Below are 9,316 nucleotides of genomic sequence, written 5' to 3'. Positions count from 1 at the left end.
TCCCGTTTTTTTTCCCCCCCAAGGCATTCGTTTAGGGGTAGGGTTCGTTACCGATCTTTTCCCAGCCGCCAAGCGGGAAAGACCCCCCCCGGGGCAAAAACCCAGGGGAAAACCGCGTCCCCCCCCCCCTTTTTTTTTCCCATTTTTTTGGGCCAAACAATTTGGAAAAATCGTTGGCCCCCCCCCTTTTGCGGGTGACGTATAGAAAGGGGGGATAGTAAAATCCTGGGGCCTTTCCCAAGGGGGAAAAGGGGGGGGGGGGGGGGGGGGGGAAGTGGGGCATGTATAAAAGCAAAGGCATTGGTTCTTGTTGTCTTTCTTTGGACAACGCTACTGCAGACTGAGGAATTTTCAGATTCTGTATAGTTATCACGGAAGAGTTTTGCTAGGTATCTCAACCTTTAAAAAAAGAATATTTCTTTGCATCATGGCTTTGAACATTTTCCGTTTGACGGTCTTGGCCGTGTGTGTCGGCATTGGTAAGTAGTACCTTTATCGGCTTTGCATATCAGAGCAATCCCATCTGCTGCAAGAGTTTTGCCTTACGCATTCAACATTCCAGGTGTTCTCGTCTACCAGTACACTGGCGGTCAAGACCAATCCGCCCGTGTTCGTCGTGCAGCCATCGACAGGCGCCAACAAGAGAATGGAGTCTGCCTTTTTGACCAATTCTACGCGAGTACACTAGTCGAAAACAAGCATGCTTTTATTTACGATGCCCCAAAGAGCCATGCTGAAGCCATCACTGCATGTGCGAATGCTCCTGGTGGGCCCTACGAACTCGGCAAATTAACTTTTGGCGACAAAACTTCCTATGACTGGAATGCCATTACCACCTACTTTCAGAATTCCTGTCCTGATGCCAATGCAGCATTGGCCAAGGACAAGATTGTTTGGATTGGCTCGTGGAATGGTGATAGTTACAATGGAGCTTGTATGGCTGTTACTTTGAGCCCGAAAGGGAAAATGGCCATCAATGTTCGGCCGTGCGAGGATAAGCACCCCGTTTGGTGTACCAAAACCATTTCTCAGCCCAGTAGGTTTTTGTTCATTGATGAATGGGGAATTAAGTACCCTCTAGTATCATTGCAACTAAAATCCAACTTTCTAGTGATGTGTCAGCAGTGTTCAACCACCCCAGGCGGTGCTCAGGTAATTTTAAAGCGCAAATGACATTCAACATTGTCTCGACGACTGTGGATTAACATTCTCCCCCAAGTGCCATGAAACAGCATCCTGCACGAAATATGTCGCTCAGAACCCGTTTGTAGGCACCACCAATCTCTACCAATGTGCTTGTCGCTCCGGGTACAAAGCCGCAGCAAACCAACCTGCTTGGCGACTGGCCTACGTTCAGCGTTCTGCTAGCGAAGACGCTAACCGCGTCCACGTTCCCCCTGGTGTGGCCTGCGACACCCTTTGCGACAACCCAACCTTGTCGACCCGTTGTGACGAGGTTGCAAATACATGTGAGGGATGTTTCCCTGGCGATGCGACAGTTCGTGTCCAAAAGGAAGGAAAAGCCGTCAAGGTACCGTTCAGGGATGTTAAACCAGGTATGAAGGTGATGGTTGCTGTGGGTGAAGAGAGGACCACAGAGTGGAGTGAGGTTGCCTTTTTGGTCAACTTGTCTGGCCAACCTGCCTTTACCGACGTCGAATACGTTACGGACGATGGAAAGGTAAACGTTGGTACGGACACACTGCGGTCCACTTTCAGAATCTTACTTTTTATATGCAGACTGGAAAGATCACCCTAACCGCAACCCACCTTATCGCGGCGGATGTTGAAGAGAACGATACCCCCGTCCTTGTTCAAGCCATGCACATCAAGATTGGTCAACAAATTTACCACCAACAATATGTAAGTTCATCAAACTACTAGTTTTCTTTTTCTAGGTACCCAATGATTGACAATCATCCTGGTGCTAGTCCCGTGTCACTGTTACTGCGACCAACACCCACACCCTTCCTCCCTCGACCGGCGCATACACCCTCATTCCCAACACGCCATCTGCCCTCCTCTTTGTCGATGATGTGCTCGTATCGCCCTACTCTTCTCACATCTCGCACCATGAAAAGGCTGACAGGACATTTGGCATGCTTGCAAGGGCGTTGTACCGATCTTTTAAATTCATTGGAAAGGAAGAATGGATGGGCGCTAATGTTTTACAAAATGGTGCAGAGTGGGTTAGACCTTGGTTCATGGACGTGGCTGCCAAGATGGAGGAGGTTGCAAGCATTGGCTCTGGCGTCGTTGCGGCGATTCTGGGGTTGGTGGTTGTTAAAAGGGTTGCAGCCTAAGGGAGAGCCAAAACATTGTTCTGGTCCTTGTCATGACCAAAAGCTTTACTTCTAGTAAAATATGTATCAGATGTCGGACCTGCGCATGTGTTGTTCCCTACACCATTGATTCTCATTGTTGATTTGGTTTGCGCATACGAACCAAATTTCGCCCTTGAACAATGTAATTCACTGTACTAGTGCCCTGAACTCGCACAGACTGGGAAGACGAGTGCTACGAACTCGTCGCTTAAATGCCGTAGCCTTTCCTCCTAAACTCTCCAGCATGGTTTTCAAGATCATCCAAAATGTTCTAAGCGCATCACTGGTGAGGTTGTGAAAAAAAAGGATATTGTATCTAAAGCCATGCACGCTGTGAGATTCGAACTCACGCCTCTTTCGAGACTGGAACTTGAGACCAGCTCCTTAGACCGCTCGGACAAGCGTGCTGTGTACAAACACGGGCGCCTGTTAATTGGTATAGTATATTCCCGTATTCCAGAAACAATTTAATTTTTCTATTAAGGCTCAGTTGTTTTGTTGATTTGCAACTTGATCACGCACACAACAGAACAATACACTAGCGGAGGGGGAAGACCATATGATTTCGGCAAAACGGAGCTCTGCAATACCAAAGAATGGCCCAATTGAACAGTTGCGTAAAAACGACCTTTATGCACCAGCGTCGCAGCAAGTGTTCAACACGGTAACAAAAAGGTCGGCGGAGAGAGTGTCATGACATTTGGAACACTTGCACCGCGCGTCCCCCACCGGCACGCTCCAAACAAGCAAAAAAAAAAGAAGGCGTTGGGCCGCAATGCAAAAAAATAGTGTGAAATCAGCCAAGAACTGCCAGTTGACGGAGGGGATGAAACAGAAAACTGCCGTATTACAACTCACGTTCCAAACCTTTTTTTTACATGCGATTCCACTTGCTGACGCCTGCGCTACTCTGGCGTTCAAACCCGGCCGTCTGGGGTAAAATGCGGCGGAAATGCGGGTTTGTGTCTGGCCGATGCGCCCCCAAGCCCCGCTTTCTGCTGTCGGATTGTGGTTTGTCATCTTGACATTGGGATCAAAGGATATAAATAAGGCATCCCGTCGCCTCGCACAATTCTAGTTACAAAGCACACAAACAAACCAATTCATACTTACACAATGACTGTCTCAAACACTCTCAAGTACACACCCATCGAGGCCATTGAAGATGCTCACGCTACTACCCGCAAGACGTTTATGAGCAAGAAGACACGCCCTGTCGAGTACCGCAAGACTCAACTTCGTAAACTCAATGAGCTCCTTAGCGAGAACATACCAGCCTTGTGCCAGGCGGTGAATGCCGACCTCAGCAAGCACCCGCAAGAAACCACAATGTTCGAGATCATGGCTCTTCAGCAACACGCCATGGAGGCCGTTGAGCTCCTCGATGAGTGGGTCAAGGGTGAAGAACCTGAGGCTCCTGCACCATTCTTCACTGGAAAGAGAATGGCCATTCGCCATGAGCCTCTAGGCAATGTCTTGATCATTGCTCCATGGAACTACCCTCTCCGTCTCACTTTATCTCCTTTGATCGGCGCGATCGCTGCCGGTTGCACGGCAGTCGTGAAGCCCTCTGAAGTCTCTGCCAACACCTCGCGCGTCCTCGCTGATCTTATCCCAAAGTACCTCGACAACGATGCGTACAAGATTGTGAACGGCGGCATTCCCGAATCCACCAAGCTTCTGGAGCTCAAGTGGGACAAGATTTTGTACACTGGTAACGGCCACGTTGGCAGAATCATCATGACGGCTGCCGCCAAGCACCTTACACCCGTCATTCTTGAGCTTGGCGGAAAGTCCCCTGTCATTGTCACTAAAAATGCCGACATCAAGACCGCTGCCCTCCGAATCACCCACGGCAAGTTTTTGAACAATGGCCAGACTTGCATCGCCCCCGACTACTTATTGGTCGAAAAGTCGATCAAGGACGAACTTATTGCTGAGATCAAAAAGAAGGTTGTCGAGAACTGGGGTGAAAACCCCAAGGAGAGCTCGTCCTACAGCCGAGTCGTCAACCACCACCACTGGAAACGCGTCACTTCTCTGCTCGATCGTTCAAAGGGAAAAGTCCTTCACGGTAACGACCGCGATGAAGAATCCCTCTACCTCGCTCCTACCATTGTAGACCTCCCATCCGCCGAAGACTCGTTGATGGAAGACGAGCTCTTTGCTCCCATTCTCCCCGTCGTCACTTTTGAAAACCTTGATGAGACTATCGATCTCATCAACAGCAAGGACACCCCCTTGGCCCTTTACATCTTCACCGATGACGAGAAGGAATCCAACCTCGTCCTCGAAAGCACCCGTTCTGGTGGAACATGTGTGAACGATGTCGTCGTGCACATCATCCCTACCAACCTTCCGTTCGGCGGAGTTGGTGAGAGTGGAATGGGTGCTTACCAGGGCAAGGACTCTTTCTTGGCCTTTTCTCACCGTCGCTCGACATTCTACAACACGTCCGACCGGTATATTATGGACGACGTCAGGACTCTTCCCTACCCCGACCCAGAGCAAGCTACGGTGGCTCAGGCCGCCGAATAGGGGAGCAAAAGTAAAGGACGTATATTGTATCTTGTGTTTTTTCCTTGTCAGTTATGTCATATGTATATACCGCCATTTTCTGCTTAATATGAGGAGTTCCTTGCATTTTGTTTTTGCACATTGAAAGATTTACCTGTGCTTGTCGTGAGGTTCTTGTCATTTTGTAAACGTAAAAGGTACCGACCATCAGGGCCAAAGTATAGGTGGTTTCCAGGTGCGCCTTTTCTGCAGAACCTCCTTGTCCTTGTCCTTGGACTTTGGAATAATATCAAATCATGAATCCGTGGATTTTCGATGTGCCGTGAATGAACATCTGATAAATCTTTAAACGTTCCCTATATACTTAATTGCTGAAGCAAGATCTCTACCCAAATGCAACAGAAATAACTGAATGGTGATTGTTACATTGATAAACCGCCCAACTAACTTCTGCGCACAAGATGGCGTGCGGTTGGATACATTTGCTGCAAGTTCAGTGATCGAGAAATATGGGGACAAACGACGGTATATGCACATGGGTGGTGGTCTAGTTGGTTCAAAACTGGTCTATAGTCAAACGTCGAGAAGGAATCTCTTGTGCATTGCTGCTACGTTCTTGTCCTAGCGGCCTTTGCTTGCAATCTACGCCCAACATCCATCCTCAAATGCAACGTCCGAGTGGCTTGGATTTGATTAGCAAATCAGCGATCGTGAATTACGTAGGCATAGTGCTGGTATTGTATCACGTTGTTGTTCTGAAAAGCCGAGACGGTCACGTAAGCTGTCGCTCCGCTTCACCACAAAAAGGGCCTTTTGGGCTTTGACCGCCTGCCCGTCTTGCATCGCTGTCCTTTGTGTCGTCCATTATCCGCTATCAACGTCGGAAACCTTATAGCAACATATCACAATGGCGAAATCCTTTACAGTTGAGCAAGTCGCGCAACATAACAAGCCAGGTGGGATGCCTTTTAGTGTCAGTTGCCAATTCATTTCAATGGGCTGATGAGGTTTTGCTATGGACCAGATGATTGCTACATCATCATCGATGGAAAGGGTAGGATGGATGTTGAAGCTGATGGCTTTTGATGCGGCATCTAACGACTGCGATGTTTATATTTCAGTCTATGACATTACCGACTTTCAAAAGCATCATCCTGGGTACGTGCAAAGGGCACATGATCAAACTAGGGTCTACATATGGTGAGCCGTAAACAAGTGGCTAATACCGAGGTTTCGTATCGATAGTGGAAAGAAGATCTTGCTAAAGGTCGCTGGACAGGATGCCTCTGAACAATTTGCCCAGGTATAGTGTGCCCATTCAATGGGTTATCGATATAGACTCATGCAAGGTCTTTTGTTAGTTTCATAACAAAGGTTCTGTCATGCAAATGTGGGGATCCAAACTCTATGTTGGTGATATTGCAAGCGCCCAGCCCACCGAGACAGCCGTTTCATCAGCAACAAGTCATCTTCATGCTAAGGAGACAAAGTCATCAGATCCCGCGGTGTACAGAGGCCAATTTGGTGAACAGGTGCCCTTTGGAGATCCAGCATGGTATCAGAATTGGGTAAATATCGCTTTTCGCGCAACTACTGAATGCCAAAATGACCCTGACACCCTCCATCTTATTTTCGTTTCATTGACTTAGGCGTCTCCCTATTGTGAGTACCATTAAGCCAGGTATATGATAAGGGACTGAAAGCTTACCGCACATCATTTTGTTCATAGACAATGAAAGCCACCGTCGTCTTCGTGCCGTTATGCGTGAGTTTGTGGATCATGAAGTCATGCCCTTTTGTCATGAGGTATAGATGTACGCCTGTAACTGGTCCGAGACGGTCTGTTCTCAATTGACATCATAGTGGGACGAAGCTCAAAATGTGCCTGCAAGTCTCTTTAAACGGTTCGCGGAAGTCGGCATCCTTGGAGCTATCATCGGATGTCCCTGGCCAACAGAATACTGTCCCTATCCCCCACCTGCCAACATTTCGCCAGAAGAATGGGATCCATTCCACGAACTTGTTGTCACTGATGAGCTGGCTCGTGTGGGAAGTATTGGCGTTCTTTGGGCTGTTGTTAGTGGTGAGTAGGTCTTGACTGTTGTCGACCAAGTGACCTCCCGATTGATGATCATTATCTGATGCTAGGCGTCCGCATTGGGTTACCACCCATCCTCCATTTTGGCTCCGAAGAACTTAAACGTCGAGTCGTCCCCAAGGTTTTGGGAGGAGAAAAGCGAATCTGTCTGGGCATCACCGAACGTAAGATCATGGTCCCTGTTCAGCTGGATAGTGAGGGTGGCTCATTAAAAATCTTGTACAGCGAGTGCTGGATCGGATGTCTCGGGATTAGTAACCGAAGCCGTTAAATCACCCGATGGCACACATTACATCGTCAATGGTGAAAAGAAGTGGATTACGAACGGTAAGCATTTATTCTCGCCGCAATTATCAAATCTATATCAAGTTGGTGCTCAATTTCAAGTCGCTCCTAGGTGTTTTTGCCGATTATTTTACTGTGGCATGTCGAACGGGGGGCAAGGGTCATGGTGGTGTATCTATGATTGTAGTGGAGCGGACAGAAGGCGTCACGACAAAGAGGATGAAGTGTACTGGGGTTTGGGTATGTCATGATGTTTCGACATATGGGGTCGCTGTTGTTTGCTTATATTGATTTCCTTCTAAGCCATCTGGCACGACGTACATCACCTTTGGTAAGCGCCAAAGTGCTTTCGTCATTTGCGGTTTTTTCTCGACAGTACTGACTGGCTTTTTTTGACGATGATAGAGGACGTCAAGGTACCGGTAGCAAATCTCATTGGTAAAGAACACGAAGGCTTTAAATATACCATGTACAACTTCAAGTAAGACATTGATTCGGTATCATGTCTCGCCTTCCATTATAACCAAATGTACGACATCGTGTGTTTTTTAGCCATGAGCGACTAGGAATATGCCAGAACGCCGTACGATTTGCCCGCGTCTGCCTAGAAGAGTCTATCAAATACGGATCCAAGCGGAGGACATTTGGAAAGCGACTGGTGGACCACCCCGTTATCCGCGCAAAATTAGCCCACATGGCGAGACAGATCGAATCTACTCAACGATGGGTTGAGGATGTGACGTATCAGACCAAGATCCTGCCAAAGGAAGAGCAGGATAAATTTTTGGGTGGTAAGTCACCGTTGATATGTTCCTTCAAAATCTCTGTTCCTGACGATACATCCCCCCTGCCACCATAGGTAGCATTGCCTTGCTGAAAGCTCAGTGCACTGTCACGTTTGAGTTCTGTGTACGAGAAGCTATTCAGATATTTGGAGGGTTAGGGTATACTCGAGGCGGGCAGGGAGAGAAGATTGAGCGCTTAGCGCGAGACGTTAAGGCCGTACGTTGCTGTTTTTGTGTTTTATGCAACTAGCGCAAACCGCTCTTTATCAAGTTGTCATATTAACCTTTCCTCTCTCGTCTTGTAGTACACCATTCCAGGTGGTTCAGAAGAGATCATGCTTGATCAAGGCATCAAAGTAAGTCCGCATATGGTTTATTGGGTAAAGTAGGGTGACTTATTCCCGCAATTCGACTTTTAGATGGCTCTCCGTCAGGCGTCCAAGCAAGGGGCCAAGTTATAGATATTCAGCTGTTTCCGTTTTTATATGAGTCAGATCCAAATTGAAAACTGTTTTTAATTAGCGTTAGGTAGATAGCATTTGACCTTGTATCATAGGTGTTGTGAAAAATAATGATATTGGTGCACTGAAAGGATGTTATTGCGATTTTTGACATGTCACAGGATATATAAACCAACCTTTCTCATCGTCAGCCACCATTCATACGTCCCCGTCCCGTCTTGATTCATGCCCAGATGAGCGCAACCCATCCAGCCAAGTAACACATTCCTCCAATAGGTGTAACAGGACCCAACATTCGACTATATTTCCTCTGCGTATCCAGCGAAAGAAGGTAAATGCTCCCGCTAAAGAGAACATTTCCAATCAGGAAAAGGTATCCGGATAACGCCGATCGATGCGGACGTGCCCCTATGTCAAAACAAAGTCATTACTGATGGGTACCTATTTCATTCCAGAGCTTTTGTAAAGACTTACCCAATCGCTGACTAACATATAGTACCGCTAGAGTATGTACCAATTGATACGATGCTGCCGTTTTCCAATTAGAGACCCGGTAGGCAGCATCGGGAAGGTGGGCTAGTTTCTTTTGGAGACCATGCGCTCCAAAGGCACCCAGAGCTACACCAGAAAAACCGGAAACAGCGCCCGCAATATGGAGAAATTCGGCAGCTGTAATGTGACAATAGTTGCTTTAGCGAACAGGGCCAGGACCAAAACAAAAACAGTCTACTTACGGTTAAGACCTAGGGGCATTTTTGGAGAGTGTTTTTGATGAGGTCAATTCATCGAAACGCGATGATGTGGCAGCTATTGGCATGAGTTGCCATGCCAACAACGAGTCGAATT

General features: G+C 47.6%; 4 protein-coding genes and 1 non-coding gene across 5 annotated transcripts; 3 read left to right on the top strand and 2 right to left on the bottom strand.

The window, feature by feature from the left end:
• Nucleotides 1–265: 265 nt before the first annotated feature.
• On the top strand, nucleotides 266–2,402 carry SPPG_04047 (uncharacterized protein). Its single transcript, XM_016752292.1, has 6 exons — nucleotides 266–479; nucleotides 563–1,036; nucleotides 1,112–1,152; nucleotides 1,220–1,681; nucleotides 1,741–1,863; nucleotides 1,932–2,402. The coding sequence occupies exons 1-6, from the start codon at nucleotides 428–430 to the stop codon at nucleotides 2,301–2,303; spliced, it is 1,524 nt and encodes a 507-aa protein (XP_016608985.1). The 5' UTR covers nucleotides 266–427; the 3' UTR covers nucleotides 2,304–2,402.
• A 247-nt stretch (nucleotides 2,403–2,649) lies between these two features.
• SPPG_10081 lies at nucleotides 2,650–2,731 on the bottom strand. Its single transcript has one exon. It is a non-coding gene; the product is annotated as a tRNA-Leu (tRNA).
• Nucleotides 2,732–3,090: 359 nt separating this feature from the next.
• On the top strand, nucleotides 3,091–4,989 carry SPPG_04046 (uncharacterized protein). Its single transcript, XM_016752291.1, has one exon. The coding sequence runs from the start codon at nucleotides 3,441–3,443 to the stop codon at nucleotides 4,860–4,862; it is 1,422 nt and encodes a 473-aa protein (XP_016608984.1). The 5' UTR covers nucleotides 3,091–3,440; the 3' UTR covers nucleotides 4,863–4,989.
• A 634-nt stretch (nucleotides 4,990–5,623) lies between these two features.
• SPPG_04045 (uncharacterized protein) lies at nucleotides 5,624–8,600 on the top strand. The gene is made up of 17 exons (XM_016752290.1): nucleotides 5,624–5,797; nucleotides 5,866–5,895; nucleotides 5,963–5,999; nucleotides 6,087–6,144; nucleotides 6,203–6,409; nucleotides 6,491–6,503; nucleotides 6,571–6,647; nucleotides 6,705–6,924; nucleotides 6,990–7,103; nucleotides 7,165–7,266; nucleotides 7,337–7,464; nucleotides 7,528–7,555; nucleotides 7,630–7,705; nucleotides 7,777–8,015; nucleotides 8,084–8,226; nucleotides 8,315–8,365; nucleotides 8,429–8,600. Exons 1-17 carry the CDS (start codon nucleotides 5,749–5,751, stop codon nucleotides 8,468–8,470), a joined length of 1,614 nt encoding a protein of 537 aa, XP_016608983.1. The 5' UTR covers nucleotides 5,624–5,748; the 3' UTR covers nucleotides 8,471–8,600.
• SPPG_04044 (uncharacterized protein) lies at nucleotides 8,372–9,247 on the bottom strand. Its single transcript, XM_016752289.1, has 3 exons — nucleotides 9,205–9,247; nucleotides 8,945–9,139; nucleotides 8,372–8,878 (listed from the first exon to the last, which is right to left on the bottom strand). Exons 1-3 carry the CDS (start codon nucleotides 9,221–9,223, stop codon nucleotides 8,694–8,696), a joined length of 399 nt encoding a protein of 132 aa, XP_016608982.1. The 5' UTR covers nucleotides 9,224–9,247; the 3' UTR covers nucleotides 8,372–8,693.
• Nucleotides 9,248–9,316: the final 69 nt, after the last annotated feature.

This window comes from Spizellomyces punctatus, assembly GCF_000182565.1.
Source record: "Spizellomyces punctatus DAOM BR117 chromosome Unknown supercont1.6, whole genome shotgun sequence".
NCBI lineage: Eukaryota > Fungi > Chytridiomycota > Chytridiomycetes > Spizellomycetales > Spizellomycetaceae > Spizellomyces > Spizellomyces punctatus.
The sequence above is the reverse complement of the archived record's forward strand: the minus strand, read 5'-3'. Positions and strand labels throughout refer to the sequence as shown.

Coding starts and splice junctions, on each gene's coding strand:
- SPPG_04047 (XM_016752292.1), top strand. CDS start 428: ATGGCTTTGAACATTTTCCGTTTGACGGTCTTGGCCGTGTGTGTCGGC. Junction 1,682..1,740: donor ACGTTACGGACGATGGAAAG/GTAAACGTTGGT, acceptor TTTTATATGCAG/ACTGGAAAGATCACCCTAAC. Junction 1,864..1,931: donor AAATTTACCACCAACAATAT/GTAAGTTCATCA, acceptor TCCTGGTGCTAG/TCCCGTGTCACTGTTACTGC.
- SPPG_04046 (XM_016752291.1), top strand. CDS start 3,441: ATGACTGTCTCAAACACTCTCAAGTACACACCCATCGAGGCCATTGAA.
- SPPG_04044 (XM_016752289.1), bottom strand. Junction 8,879..8,944: donor ATATGTTAGTCAGCGATTGG/GTAAGTCTTTAC, acceptor GTTTTGACATAG/GGGCACGTCCGCATCGATCG.
- SPPG_04045 (XM_016752290.1), top strand. CDS start 5,749: ATGGCGAAATCCTTTACAGTTGAGCAAGTCGCGCAACATAACAAGCCA. Junction 6,145..6,202: donor CCTCTGAACAATTTGCCCAG/GTATAGTGTGCC, acceptor GTCTTTTGTTAG/TTTCATAACAAAGGTTCTGT. Junction 7,706..7,776: donor TATACCATGTACAACTTCAA/GTAAGACATTGA, acceptor TGTGTTTTTTAG/CCATGAGCGACTAGGAATAT.